Genomic DNA, 14,263 nt, shown 5'->3' on the forward strand with positions numbered 1-14,263 from the left:
CGGCGAGGGGCTTGGGAGAGGGGAATGCTGCTGAGCAATGGCCGTGGGCTGCTGTTACCTGCACTCCTTGATCTCATCCCTGACAAAGTCTGGCAGCATTTCGGGCACCTTTGTGTGCGGCTCGAAGTCCTGAATGCGGAAGACGGAGAGGCTGTGGTTGATGTAGCCGGTCGAGCAGCTGCGGGGGGGAAAGATCATGTCTGCGCAGGGCTTGGGAGAGGGGAATGCTGCTGAGCAATGGCCGTGGGCTGCTGTTACCTGCACTCCTTGATCTCATCCCTGACAAAGTCTGGCAGCATTTCGGGCACCTTTGTGTGCGGCTCGAAGTCCTGAATGCGGAAGACGGAGAGGCTGTGGTTGATGTAGCCGGTCGAGCAGCTGCGGGGGGGAAAGATCATGTCTGCGCACTTTGGCCCGGCGATGACGGGGGGTGCTCCTGGTTCATGGCCACGCTGGGGGGTTGTGGCATGCCCTAACCGAAAGCTGCAGCTCTTGTGTCTTCTAGGGGACTCAAAGGCCTCTGATTGCTACAAAGCCTATCTGTCTGCAGCTTTCATTTCTACAGTTTCCCTGGTGTGTGGATTCTCAGGTGACTAGTAGTATGGTTGAGCACAGACTGTAGCCTCGCATTCTGGGGAAGCCAGCACCCATCTGGGGCTCTCCCTCGCCTCCCTAGCTACCCATTTTCACAAAGCCTGTGGGAAATGAATGTCTCCGAGACTTCTGTCCAGTTTGACTGAACGTGGCCAGTGAGCCAAGGCTTGGAGGAAGAGGGGGAGGGCAGGAGAGAGCATGAGCAGGCACCCAGGCAGTCCTGCAGCTCTCCAACGTTACATGGTGCTCTTTCCATTCAGGGATACCGGTTTACCCACCACGGGGAAGATGTGAGTGGGAGGCCGGCTGGGATGCTGAAGGTAGTGCCATCTGGAAAACCCTCCCCTGCTGCCCTTTCCCTCCACCCCACTGTGGGGGACCGCTCAGCTGCCTCGTCCTTCTGCACGGGTGGCACTGAGGTAGGCAGGGACACTGCAGGCAGGGCTGCGAGCAGCCAACTGGCAGCACTCACTCCACGCCAGTGCTGTTTTCCGTCATGCAGGGGCTGTACATGTACTTGTAGACCTGCATGGGAATGAAGTCGGATGTGATGGCGATCACCAGTCCATTCCCGATGACAGCCAGGATGCCGATGGCCTCCAGGACCTGCAGCCAAATTCCTGTAGGAGAGGAGCGGTCAATGAGGCCCCTCTGACAGCTCACTGCTGCTGTTCAAGGGTTGCAGACCAAGCCCCAGCTCAGGGATAGGTTTGGCATAGCCAGAGGAGTTCAAGGAAGGAGGCCTCCAAGCTGCCCCTCAGCCTCTGCAGGGTCTGAAATTGCTTCTCCTTCCCCAACCCACAGCTCTCCCTGTGCTCTCCTACCTCTGCGGTGAAGTGATACCAGTCCCTGGCAAAGGGATGCTCAAGGGCTTCGTGCTGGGGAAAGGGCTTAACGCCAGCACCGTTCGCACAAGCAGCAGCGCTGGAAGGAGGGTGCTCCTCAGGCCCCATCTCACCGATGTCGTTGGCCTTCCTGGGCACCATGCGCCGGCGCAGCCGCATCATCTTGATGGCATCCAGGCGGATCTCGAAGAGGTTGTTGCAGAACGCCAGCAGTGGGGCAAGGGGAAAGGCAGCGACAAAAATGGTGGTGAAGCTGTACTGGATCACTGCAGAGGGGGAAAATGCCAGGTGCTGGTGTGAAGCCACCGCAGAGGGGATCTGACCGCTGTCTGCGTTTGTCCTGCTTTGTGGCTTGTGTCAGAGGGGCTTTGCAGGGGTGAAAGGAGGAGATAGACCTGTCTTGGGGACCCCACACCCTCACAGGGGACACCCACCTCTCACAGGGCTGTTGGAGAGGGGGATCTGTGGGGGCCCCACAGGGCACTGGCTGAGCCAGCCAGGCAGAGGGACCTCCCTGGGGTTACAGCCATCAGCTTGACACACCTGGGAGGAGAGGAAGGTCCTAGGCAGGGGCCCAAGGCCAGCACAGTTTCCTGCTCTCCCTTGTTTTGGAAATGATCTCCTTGGTGTGCCAGAGCTCTTGGAGCAGGGCTGGGCATGGAGCTGGGTCTTGGAGCTCTCCCTTGCCTACGTATGGGCTCCCCAGCATCAGGCTCTCTCCGGCCGAGGAGGGCCCATGGCTCTGCACCCAGCATCCCTCCTCGCTCGACCCCCTGCCCTACATACCCATCTCCAAGAACTCGTCAAACAAGCTGAAGGTGTTGACCTCGTTGAGTTGATAGTTGCTCAGCCACTGCCTTTTGCAGGGGTCCTCGGCCTCCTCCTCCTCTCCTAACATCATGCTTCTTTTCCTGGGGTGCTGCTGCTTGCGTAGCTTGTGGGCTATCCAGCTGCAAGGGGAGGGAGCGATTTGTACAGCTGCCTGCAGAGGACAGCAGGGCTGAACTGCTGCCAGTGACAGCCCTGGAAACCTGAGGAAGGAAAAGGAGGAAATCTTGGCCCAAAGTCCAGGGTTACTCTCTGTAAGAGCTGGGAAGCTGTCCTGATGCACAGGAGCACCAGTGAGCACTCCGTGGGCTGGAGGAAAGCTTACGGGACGAGATACTCCATCACGTTGCTGATGGTCTGCTTGAGCAGCATAATGATGGCCATCTGGATGAAGAGGTCAGTGATGCAGCCGCTGGGGTGGCACTGCAAAGGGACGAGAGGAGAGGATTTGTGCCTGCAAGCAGGGCGGCCTGGCCCGAGGGGCTGTTTGGCCAAGGCAGGTACTGTAGGAGGAAGCTGAGATTCCCAGAGCCTTGCTGGGCAGCAGGGAAAGGAGGAGTAGGAGTTGTGGTGTAGGGTCACAGAGCTTCACGGCAAGTCCCTCACCTCCTCCAGCCTCCACTTGCCAGCAATGCGCACGTAGTTCCCTGGGTGGCCGTTGATCCTGAGCAAGGAAGCAACAACAGAAATATCTGTTGAGCCCCACTGCTGACCCCCGTTGAATGAACATCCAGGTGCAGGATGGAGGACATCATCCTCTGGGCACTGATGGAGAGGCAAGGGACTTCCCCTACCCACCGTGCCCACAGGGAAAAGTCATGGCCCTCCTGAGGTCCCAAAGGGGGTCCCTGTGCCTGTCAGGGGGAGTAGAGGGACTGGGCTGTCCTTAGATCCTGGGGAAAGTTGGGGATGTATGCCCTAAACCCAGGCTCCCCTCTGCTCCCCCCGGACTCCCAGCTACCACTCACCGTCCCAGGAAAAAGGCAATGTAGATGAGTGAAGAGAAGTTTGTGAAGAACTGGAAGGTGAAGATCTTCACGGTAAAGTTGTTCTCACGCTGGGAGAAGGTCCGTGGTTTCTCTGGGGAAGGGAGCAAGGTCCAGGGGCTTGGTCACAGAGCGGTGGGACCTTGCCCTGCTCCCCCTTGGATGCCAGAGCAGCTCTTTGAAGGTTGGAAGGGTGTCTCTGCCCTTTGTGGAGCATTCCCTGCCCTTCATCTGAGCCCTTCGATGGAGCTGAGCCCAGCTAAGCAGGGAGGTCCATCAGACCCATGAGCTGGGGGAGAAGGGGCCCTTCAGCTGAGAGGAAAACCATGTTGTGAGCTCTCCTGCAGGTGTGGTGGCTTCCTGCTCATGCTGGGTCTCAGCCCTGTAGGATGATTGTCCCTCCAAAGTGTAATGTGGCTGTGGGACAGCCAACTGGCAGCATGTGGGCCACAGATGAGCTTGTGTGTTGGAGGGCTGCTGGCCTCTCATGGGGACCTGCATGGCAAGAGCTGCCCAGTAGATGCTTTGTGATGGTGGAGGAAGGGAAGGGGCCAGGAGCCTGGCTGCATTTGGGGACCAAGGGGTGCTGTGCTGCAGTCCCTGGGTACTGCTGGGCAGCTTGGCGGTGCAGGTGCAGGTGGGAGACAGCCCCTAGTTTTCCTTACCTAGGTCACAGAGATAGAGGGCCACATGTCTGTTGACCTGCAGGAGACAGGTATAAAATGAGAGGGGAGGGTTGATGGTGGAAAAGCAAGGAGAAGACCCGCTGCCCACCCCGTGTCTCACTCCGCACCTTGGTCAGGATGACAATGGTGATGTAGTGCAGCACGGCCCCCGTCATCACCGCCATCGTATTGGCCTGATCGCGGAGGAACTCAGAGTTGCTCTGGCTGAAGAGAGCTGTTGCTATCACCCGGTAAATGACGAGCGCGTGGGCGATGCCGATCAGCACGGCAATCTGTGGAGAAGGGCAACGTGGCGGTGAGAAGCCATGCACGGAGGGCATGTGCTCCATCCCGCCTGAGGACCGCCAGCCCTTCAAATCCTGTCTCCCTTCACCAGAGCTCATCTGCACGTGGCCTCAAATGCAAGCCAGTGCTCTTCAGTTAAGGATGAGAGGGTCATAAGGTGGATGTCTCCACCTGAACTACTCGTCTAGACTCTCTCCATTGGCCCATAGGGAGAAACGAGGACATCAAGGATTTGCCTCTTCCTACCCTCTGTGTAACTGCCTTGATCCTCACTGCCTTCTGCTGCAAGAGCAGAGCCTTCTGCCCAGATCCCCAAAGGGTGGTTGACCTCTCCCATCAGCACAGCGAGGTGTGAGCGTAGGGAGGCTCCTGGATCCTTGTGATGGACATGGACCTGCTCTAACAACCTGGTTTCTGTCTTTGCTCCAGCAATAGGACACTCCGAGATGCTGTTCTTGCAGTGCAGTAGGGAGGGAAGGAGGAAAGCCCACGTGCCCTTAAACCAGATCTTCCTATGTTCACCCTGGCACATACCATCACCAGAACCAAGAGGAGTATGATGGTGCTGCGGAAGTAGGAGTGCTGGTACTGCTGGGGTTCATGCTGCAGATTATTGATCAGCCCCATAGCCAGCTCCTCCTTAAAAAAAAAAAAAAAAAAAAAAAAAACAAAAAAACGTCAAAAAACGGGAAAGAACAGATCCAGCAGAGCTGTGCCCAGGTAGTGGAAAGTCCAGGGGTCATTGTGTTAATGGACATATGGGATGAACAGCACCAGAGAAGGACAGGCATGAACACCCAACCCAACCCACAACAGCGTGGCCAATCCTGATTTGAGTTCAAGCCCTTGTGCAGGTGGAGAGGTGACTAGCAATGCAGAGAGGTGACTAGCAATGCTAAGCATCTGCTTAGCTCTCTGAAGAGCTCTGTCTCTCCCAGGACTGTCAGATGTTGGCTTTGCTGTTTGTTTAAGTGTCTCCGTTAGATGTTTACATCTACAGAGAATCAAGCTGGGCGAGGGAGTCACTGTGATGTGTCTTTTCTGTAGGTCCAGCTGACTACTGCCCTGAAAAGGGAAGCACTGAGCAGGAAAGATGACATCCTCACCTCTTCCTCATCCCACCTGTACAGGTCCCAGTTGGTGACCACGGTGGCTCTCTGCCTCTTCCACAGCTCCAGGAACACAGTGGCTATGGGGGGAAGGAGAGAGTGTCATGACACTCAGGGATGGCTCTGGAGACAAAGTCACCCCTCCATCCCACAGAGCAGGATGGATAGTCGTGTTACCATCCACCCTGATGACAAATCAGCCCGAACTACCCTTGGCCCATGAAGGACAGGCAGCCACCTCTGCATCTCGGCGACCGGGAAGGAAATGCAGCAATGAGTGCTCTGCCCCACGTAGGTATGGGGATGGAGGTGTGCGGGTGAGTTTTCACTGGGAGTCAGGCCAGCTCTAGTGTCTGTAGGGGATTTGGCATAAACCAGGGTAAGTACCATGGCTGTTCTGCTGTGGTGGGCATGTTTACATGGCGCCAGCCAGACACATAATTCTGGCTTAATGAAAAATACACCTTTCAAGTGGAATAGGTATCCTGCACTGCACCCCAGCATGGCTACACCTCTGCAAATCCATTTACAACCACCCCATCTGTTAATCTGGATTGAGCTTCCTGAGCTTGTCCCTGTGTAAACCAGCCCACAGCGACACACAAGACCATGTCCATGACCTGCTCAGACCATGGTCTCGCAGGTGAAATGCCCAGCCCACACATGCGGTGGTATTCGTAACTGAAAGGGCTGTAGTAAAGCCGATGTGTAGCTAATGTGGTGATGGGATCACATCAGCTCAGAGCCCCGTGGTCTACTGTGCTTTTTCCACAGCAGCTAAGAGATCATGCAGCAATCAGGGAAGGTTAATGAGGGATCTGGTGGTCCCTCCTTCCGGCAGCTGCGACTACTTACAGGCAGCTGCTAGAAAAGCCCAGCTAGAGAGGCTGTTGGGTGCTTTGCGGGAGGTTGTGGTGGGTGAAGGGGTAAAAGCTCTCAGGCAGGGCAGGACAGGTCAGGTCAGGAGCTTTTGGGGAGCTGAAGGAAATTGCTGGGGTGATTTTGTGCCTTGCCTTGTCTGGAAGGGGAGCTGATGGCCTTGGAAGTGGAGGAGATAAGGACTAAAAAGCTCCCGAATGGTGAAGCTGTGTTAGTGTCCCATTTTCCTCTACCTCTTCTCCCCCTAAGCCACAGTGGGCTGCTCCCTCTTCCAAGCTGTGTGTGCTCAGCACCAAGACATTGACACCTACCCCAGATCGCCATGAACATGGCAAACAACACTGTCCCCTCGTTGTCAATCATGTGAGTGACCTGGAGAAGATCAAGGAAGAGTGTGATGGGGGCAGCGGGGTGCAGGGGCCTGTGGCACCTCGGGGTCTGGGGAGAGGCCTCTGCGCTCAGCGGCCCCCCCTGAGACTGGTAAAGATGCTGCAGGAGGGCAAAATGCAGGAAGGGGATGGACACTGGGACTTATTAGTGGTAAATTCTTCCTTGGTGGCGATGGAGACCGTGATCTGGCTGTATCTCCTCCTTGTTACAGAGGTTAGTGGAGGTTTCCTGCATGTTGTAGCCAGCTGGCTGGGGTGGCTTTTCTTTCTAGTTGTGTGGGAACAGCACAAGCTGGGAGAGTTTCCCCATCCTTTGCCTTGAGCCTGTCTGGGGAAGGGGGCTGCCTACCTTGGCGTAGGTGCAGGTGTCGGAGAGCAGCCAGAACGGGCACTTCTGGTCACAGAGCGGGCACATGATGGTGTTACTGGCTTCACAGATCTCCTTGCTAGAGAGGAAGGTGTAGAGGGAAGCAAAGGGGAATAACAGTGGCTCAAAGCCACATGTATAGCAAAGGCTCGTGAACGGGATGCGCATTCGGCATTACCAACTAAAAAAAAACCTCACCTGGCTGGAATTGAAAACAGTAATCCCAGCCACGAAGACCACCAGCCCGGCCACTGCAGCTATTCCCAGCAGGTAGGTGTACCAGCCCAGCCACGCAAAGTACAGGGCCACCTTCTCACCAAAATAGCACCTGGAAGGAAAGATGAGATGTGCTTTGGGACCAGTGGAGGAGACAATATTGCTAGGGGTCACTAGAAAATGCTCTTCCACCCCAAAGGGATATGAGCCCAGGAGGGGCAGTACTGTCTGCATGTCTGGGGATTTTGTTGGGATTGGAAGAGTCAGCCCAACTGAGTAGAGGAGCTGGAGGAACCACAGGCATGCAGTGTTTCCCAGGAGATTTCAGCAGCAGCACGTGCAAGGAGAGATAGCTGGCTCTCCTTGCGCTCTGACTGCATGGGAATGCAGTGAAGTGCATTGTGGAGGCTGTGGGGCTGCAGAGCAAAGACGTGCTGAGAGCACAGCTCCGGCTGAGAGGTGAGCGCAGGATGGAGAGCAACAGCAGGCTGCTGTGGGGGCTGGCTTGGTCTACGTTGCGTGGTGTAGGGCACGCTGCCTGCAGGGATTTAGAGAAGCCTGTGAGAAGGCTTCTCCTGTTCTTAGTCAACCTCGTGACTGATGCAAAGTAAGGAGTAAGGTTTTACTTCTTTTTTTTTTTTTTTTTTTCTTTTCTTTCCCTTTCCCCCCTTGGTTAATATGCCAGAAGGAGAGACACTCTCGCTGATGCTCGCTTCTGTATGAAGTGGACATGGTCCCACAAGCACTGCTTCTGCCTTTCCATGAAGGGAGCCCAGAGGGTGTAACTCAAGGGGAGATGCCTCTGTGTGGTCAGATTGACCGTATGCCAGGTAAGAGGGGTGGGAACGGTTGAGAGACCAAGTTGCAATCAGTGTCTACAGAACAATTATAGAAATGCTGGGCTCGAAGAAGATGAGGGGGCTGCAGGGTGTGGTGTTTCTCAGACCAGAGCAATTTCTTCTTCTGGGCTCAGCTATCTCCCTGAAGTGCTTTCACATGGTGGCAGTATCTCAGTTTTTCTGGTGTGGGGAAGAAGGTTGGAGGCATGGGTAAGAAATGATGGTAATTACTGATGGACCTGCCTCCCCTCCTGTATTCCAGAGGAATTAACTTTCTACCAGCAGTCAAAGGTGGTGATGTGCTCCCTGGCCTTTGTTTAAAACAAACAAAAAACTTCAACACTCCTCCCCGCCGCCCAATTTCATACTCAGCCCCTTAATCCTTCTGCGATAACAAGAAGTCATGATGCATTGACCTTAGAAATGATGAGTTGTCTGACCTTGTGCATCAAGGGTCCCTAGTGCCTCTGCTAGACTTGTAAACTGTAATAAACATTTAAGGAAGTAGAGCACATCTCCATTTTAACATTTCATCTCCACTGACAACTTTATGAAGTAGCATGTTCTTTTTGCCCTCCTTCCCCTGGCCACGGAGTGTTCATTTTCTTCCCCCTTTAAAATAAGAGCTGTGCTCTTCCCTGAGTTTTAACGTGGTTATAGGAGCCCCTTGTTGCCTTTAATGCCCCAAGTTCAGCCTCGGGCTGGATGTGCTGCACCGATGTTCTGTTCCCACCTCACCTTCCTTTTGAACGTGGGAGTGCGTGGTTGAAAATGTAACGGGCTAATTAAAAACCATGCAGATGCGGGGGTTGTTTCATGCTGCAAAATGATTAGATAGAGCTCGGTGCCACAGGGATCCCCCTTAGGGTAAGAACTTTGGAGGCTTCAGAAGAAGCCCAATATGTGTGAGAAGAGCCAGATTCAAACTAATGATTTAAAAGAAAACACAGGAGCCTGGCAAAGGGCATAAAGCTCTCTGGGTTTCAGATGGGACCTCTTGGTTAGAAGGATTTGCCGTGCCTCTTCTGCCTGTGTTACCTGATCTTCTCAATCGGCTGTTGGCAAAATATATCTCTCCAGCGAGCCCATTTCTCCTTTAGGAATTCCCTTACCTCTTCTTTCTGGAGAGGAGAGAAGTTGGTTGGATACAGGAATATTAGGGCAACCTTAATCCTCAGCCCAGCCCCCAGGCTGCTGTCGGGAGCTTTGTCATGCCCTTCATCCAGAGAGGTCTTGATGCAGCCCCAGTTACCCAAAGGTCTCCCCCACCCGGTCTTGCTCCTTTGCCTCCCGTGGCTTTTCCTCCCAGGCACCGGAGAGCTGAGCCTCACCTCGTGCAGGGGAAACGTTGCCTCAAAGACCTTCTTCTTCATCAGGTCGGGCAGCTTCTCTGGTAGCAGAGCAGAACGGAGAAGATTAGTGAAGCTTTGCTCTCGCCCCATGTGCTCCCTGCTAGGCAGAATCACCCCAAACCTTTTCTGGAGCCTTTGAGGCGGGCAAAAAACATGCCTGCAAGAGGCTGAGCAATTCAAAAGGGATCAGCACTAATCCTTGTGGTTGTGCTACTCTGCTGGGCTGCTGCAGGCTGCGTTGTGGCTGGCTCTGGGAGCAAGCCAGGTAGGCAGGTCCTTAGAGACAGCTGCCCTGCTCATCCCAGGGTGTCAGAGAGGGACGAGCTCTTCTGGGGACACAGGAGAGCGGCAGTGGGCAGCTGAGGTCAGGGGCCTGGGGAGAGGGAATAGAGGGCTGTTGCTGGTTCCTGCAGTCCAAATCTCCCAGCCTCTGGGTGCAGCAGCAAATTTACTTGTCTGAGCTGCACCCTGGCTTTCTCCCCGCTTCTGCATCCTCCCCGGGGGTGGCGAGGCAGCTGGGGATGCCTGTGCCTGCCACGGGGCAGGAGCCCTGCTGCAGATCCAGGCTGAGCATCACCCCTGCTGGCCCCGTTCCCTTACCGAGGTCAGGTGTCGTCGTGTTCTGCAGGATGAAGTTCACGATCCGTATCCTGAGCAAGGAGAAACTGTGGTTAAAAGCTGCTCTGGGGATACAGACTTGTGTGGTGTGGGCCTGGAAAGCAGGGGAGGAAAGGGAGAAGGTGTGCACCAAAATCCAGGGAAGGACGGGGGGAAGAAGTGGGGAGCTGGCTGAGGACAGTGAGAAGCCGTCAACTTTGCACGTGGTAGGTGGAGGTGGCCTTCTGCGGAAAATGAAAAGCCTGACACAACTGTGAGGTGAGCTGCAAAATGGATGCTGGTGTGGAGAAAGGGGAGTGCAAGATGCTGGAAGTCAGTGGCCCGGCTCAGCACCCACCTGGTGGTCACTGGTATGTCATGATGGACATCGGGGTTTTGCAGCCTGCTGTCGGGGTTCCTCAGGAGCCACTGGTATTTCCGGAAGATCTGTTTTGGGGCACGGACTCCATAAAATAGCTTCTTGTCCTCAATTTTCTAGTGGGTGGAAGAGAAGGGCTGTTAGAACAATGCTGGCAGAGCCAGAGGGGCAGGGAAAGGCGCCAGAGCTGCAAGGGCCCAGGGCTATAGGAGTCCTGGGTCTGGGGTCTCCCCTGGTTGAGCAAGTGGTTTATTTTCCAGCACTGATATGGTGATCAGCTCAATGGTTCAGGTCTCTCCCATCTCCTGGGATGCAGAAGCCCAGACTAGGCTTGGATCCTGGGTACCACAAGATAGCCAAGTATCCACTGCCTTTTCCTCCTACAGCCCCTCACCTTGATAGTGAACCCCTTCTTGCTCAGCTCGTCCAGGAACTTCTTCCTCTTGATCTCCTTCTCACTGCCCACTTCGTGGATGTTGCTTACCAGGACGAAATCCCACTTCTCTTCATCCTGCCCACAGAAAACACCAGGGAATTTATGGGAGTGGCAAGCCGAGAGCTCTCCCTCTCGGCTCCAGCCTCTCAGAGGTTTGGACCTTCATCGTGACTGTGTAGAGGGCCCCTGGGAACTGAGGGTGAGCAGGAGAATGGGCATGGGGAAACTGAGGCAGCTGCTGCCTTGACACTGCCCTGCTCCCCTCTTTGAGCTGTGCTGAACTCGCTGTGAGTGCAGAGGGAGCAAAGCTTACCAGGGGGGCAAATGGGTCCGTGTCTTCAACAGGAAAATCCCTCCAGGGAGTCAACAGAATTTCATCCTGCGGAAGAGAAAACCAGCGAAGGCTTCAGCGGGCTCCCTGGGAGATCCCGCATCTGGACACGGAGCAAACCTCTCCCTGCAAATGTTTGGATGGCATCGTGATGTCCTGGATCAGAGCCCGCCGGGGGATCGGGATCAAGCTGCCCCGCTCCGGGAGGTGAGTGCAGGTGAGCAGTGTTCTGTGGGACACAGAAACCTGGCCATCAGCAAAGCCTGCTTGGCGTTTAGGTGCTCTGGGGTGTATCATTGGTCATACTTGCAGTACATCAAAAAAGAGAGCCCATGTAGATAAAATCAAGATCCACCTGGCCCAGTTTTCCTCTCCCAGCAGCCATGAGGGGATGCCCAGGGAGGAGGGTAAGAGCAGGCTTGTCTGAAACCTTCTCCCATACACTCCTGCTCTCCACTTTGGGGTATTCCTGAGCCAAATATGGCTTCGTGTTTAGGGATCCTGGAGGGACTGCTGCTCCATGAGCATGTGCAGCCTCCTCTTGAACTCAGGTAATGCCCAATATTTATGGTACCCTGGGGTCGCAAGGGAGACAGACAGGAGGAAAAAAACCAAACCCCTCCCTCTGCTCTGGACTTTGCTCCTTCTTGTTTCATCTGATGCCCTGACATTTGTACTGGAAGAGTGTCGACACTTAACTCTCTCTCCATGCTACAGTGGTTTTTACAATCTTTAATCAACCTTTTCCCTTCATTAGTTGTTCCTGTCAGACAGGGCACTGTTAAGTTTTTGGTGAGGGTGGGGAAAGTAGTTTTAAATTCCGGTGAAGGGAGAGTGGGGCACGGACAATCGGAGGCTTGCACAACCCTGCAGACTGCAGCAAAGCAGGTGAAAAATGAGTTCTTGGAAAACACCTTGGATGCCTCAGTCTGCAGCCAAGGGACAGAGAGGGGAAGATGAGCTGCTGCTGTTTGGCTTCTGCCTGGTTCCCTCCCGTGTGCTACCGGCTCCAAAGAGAGAGGCTGTGCAGGGACAAATGCAGCAGCTCACCTTTGCTATTTAAGCCTGATTATGCTCAGACACCCAAGTGGCGCGGCTCTGGGGTGCATGAAGCAAATAAGGTGGCCCTGTGGCAGCAGCTGCCCTCTGCCCAGCGTGATTTCCCAGCCCAGGGTGCCCCTCCGCCGAAGGATGCTGCAGCGAGCACCCTCGCGTGGCCTGCACCTGGTGGGCACATCACTTTGTCCCTGTCCTCTATGCCTGGCTTCCCTGATCTCAGCCTGGTTTTGCAGCGATAGTTCCCTCTTAGGCAAGAGGGGATTAGTCCAACCAGTCTTTCAATGGATTGGCAAGAGCATGCCAGGCTTCAGATCCCAGTAAATGCAATGACTTTAATAAAGACATGCCCTGCAGGCCATACTGTGACAGGGCCAGGGAATGGATCATGTCTTAAAAACAGCATTTTTGGGGGTTTTTGCTGTTCTCTGATGTGACTCATGGTGCAGCCCCACAAACAGTTATGTGCCTGTCCTGAGGGCTCGGTGATGCAGCACAGACGCGGGAAGGAGCTGCCAGGGGATGGGGATATTGTTGGTCAGTATTGCCACCAAAGATGTTGTGACCTGAAACAGCGGCCAGCCAGACAAGTTCATCCAGCTGTAATCTCGGGAACAGAATGGTGGTGGTGCAACCATGCCCTGATGTAAGATCTGGATCCCAAGCCTTTACTGAAGAATGAGGCCATGGGAGCAGGAGAGACCGGGATGAGGAAAGGGCTGAAATGCTCTGCCAAATCGTCTCCCAGGTGGAGCTAGGGCCCTGGCTTTGCCCGAAGCAAAAGAGCCGTGAGGAGACTGACCAACAGAAAGCCAAAGTGAGAAGGCTTGAGAAGAGGGATATTCTCCCCCAGAGGGGCTGTTGAAATAAGAACCAGAACTTCCCACTGCTAAAAGGTACTCCAATATAGGTCAAGACACAGAGGCGGGGTTATGGTGCTGTCAGCTGCTCTGCCAAAAGCTCTAAGCAGGCTTTGGGGTGGCAGAATTGGGTTTTGGCTCGGATTGGTCTCCCCAGGTAGGTAAGCGCTTAGCTGGTGCGGCAGCTTTCCACGTCCCTGGCTGAGACCCCCTCTCTGAGCACCGGGAGGAAGTAGGAGTCCTGTCGGGGCTCTGCCCCGTTGCTGATGCTCTGATGCTGGCACACACCTAGTCTGGCACCAGCTCTCCGCGGGTCGTGTTGTCTCATTCCTGCCTGGCTGGTTTCTCCCAGCCTGCGTGTGCACCAGCCTCATCCTGCAAAGATTGCCTGCTGGGGCTGCCAGCCTTCCAGCTCTACCAGTGATCCCTGCAACATGGAGGGGAAACCACCCTTTGGGGACAGGGGGGTTTCAAGGTGTTCCTAGATGCCACTGTCTGTCCTGCTGGTGTTGACCCCAACAGAGCTCAGGACGAGGTGAATGGACCTGCTAGCATCGCAGCTTCTGTTTCCAGGTGGCTCCCAGCTCCACCGTCTGCAGGCATCGTCCCCTGCTCCAGAGTCAAAGCATCCTGACCAGCACATCCTGGGGAGGAGGCTGATGGGGTTACCAAGGTAGGCTCACAAACGGGACATATCCAGGCATGGGGCTTGGTCTGTGTAGCCAGGCTGGGAGGCTGGAGTATCGGAAGCCTTACCCCCAGATCCCTGATGGTGCTACCAGCCCCTGTCTGTGCCTCTTCCCCACAGGGAGAGCGTTGGGGCTGAGCCTGCAGAGCTTCAGCAGAGCATCCTTCCTCCATCAGCATTCCCAGTCGTAACATTGCTGGTTTCTCAGACGCGACACAGCCAGATCCTGCCCCTGCTTTTCCATGCTCCCAAAATAGCAAACACTGATTTTAATCCCATGAGGGACTTGTTGCTTTTTAATTTTCCAGTTAAACCCTAAGAATCACGGGGGATGCTTCTCAGGCCTCCCATGTACGGCGCTCTAGGCAATAAGGATGTCACGGTAGTGGGGTCCGGCATTTGTGTTCCCATAGCAACGTGATTTACCGCCTGGTACCCACTTCACAGGCACCGCGAACGCCTCTGCGTAGGACTGAAAAATGGGGAGGAATTTGCGAATTATTTGCAGATTAGCACAGACAATTCCCAGTACCCACCTCTG

The 14,263-nt window shown here is 54.9% G+C and overlaps 1 protein-coding gene across 1 annotated transcript in view; it reads right to left on the reverse strand.

The window, feature by feature from the left end:
* The window catches only part of ANO9 (anoctamin 9), a gene marked incomplete at its 5' end in the record, with an annotated part of 12,753 nt that extends 1,587 nt beyond the window's left edge, over nt 1-11,166 (reverse strand). The window contains 20 exons of the mRNA XM_009576648.1: nt 259-378; nt 1,067-1,214; nt 1,553-1,705; nt 2,226-2,389; nt 2,593-2,690; nt 2,874-2,931; nt 3,236-3,347; nt 3,919-3,955; nt 4,047-4,211; nt 4,759-4,863; nt 5,331-5,413; nt 6,524-6,584; nt 6,951-7,047; nt 7,162-7,296; nt 9,062-9,144; nt 9,355-9,413; nt 9,976-10,025; nt 10,331-10,467; nt 10,746-10,862; nt 11,101-11,166. Of these exons, the coding sequence (XP_009574943.1) occupies nt 259-378; nt 1,067-1,214; nt 1,553-1,705; nt 2,226-2,389; nt 2,593-2,690; nt 2,874-2,931; nt 3,236-3,347; nt 3,919-3,955; nt 4,047-4,211; nt 4,759-4,863; nt 5,331-5,413; nt 6,524-6,584; nt 6,951-7,047; nt 7,162-7,296; nt 9,062-9,144; nt 9,355-9,413; nt 9,976-10,025; nt 10,331-10,467; nt 10,746-10,862; nt 11,101-11,166 (2,048 nt within the window). The remainder of the gene's footprint in view (nt 1-258; nt 379-1,066; nt 1,215-1,552; nt 1,706-2,225; nt 2,390-2,592; nt 2,691-2,873; nt 2,932-3,235; nt 3,348-3,918; nt 3,956-4,046; nt 4,212-4,758; nt 4,864-5,330; nt 5,414-6,523; nt 6,585-6,950; nt 7,048-7,161; nt 7,297-9,061; nt 9,145-9,354; nt 9,414-9,975; nt 10,026-10,330; nt 10,468-10,745; nt 10,863-11,100) is intronic.
* Nucleotides 11,167-14,263: the final 3,097 nt, after the last annotated feature.

The sequence above is a fragment of the Fulmarus glacialis genome, unplaced genomic scaffold (assembly GCF_000690835.1).
Source record: "Fulmarus glacialis isolate BGI_N327 unplaced genomic scaffold, ASM69083v1 scaffold8080, whole genome shotgun sequence".
NCBI lineage: Eukaryota > Metazoa > Chordata > Aves > Procellariiformes > Procellariidae > Fulmarus > Fulmarus glacialis.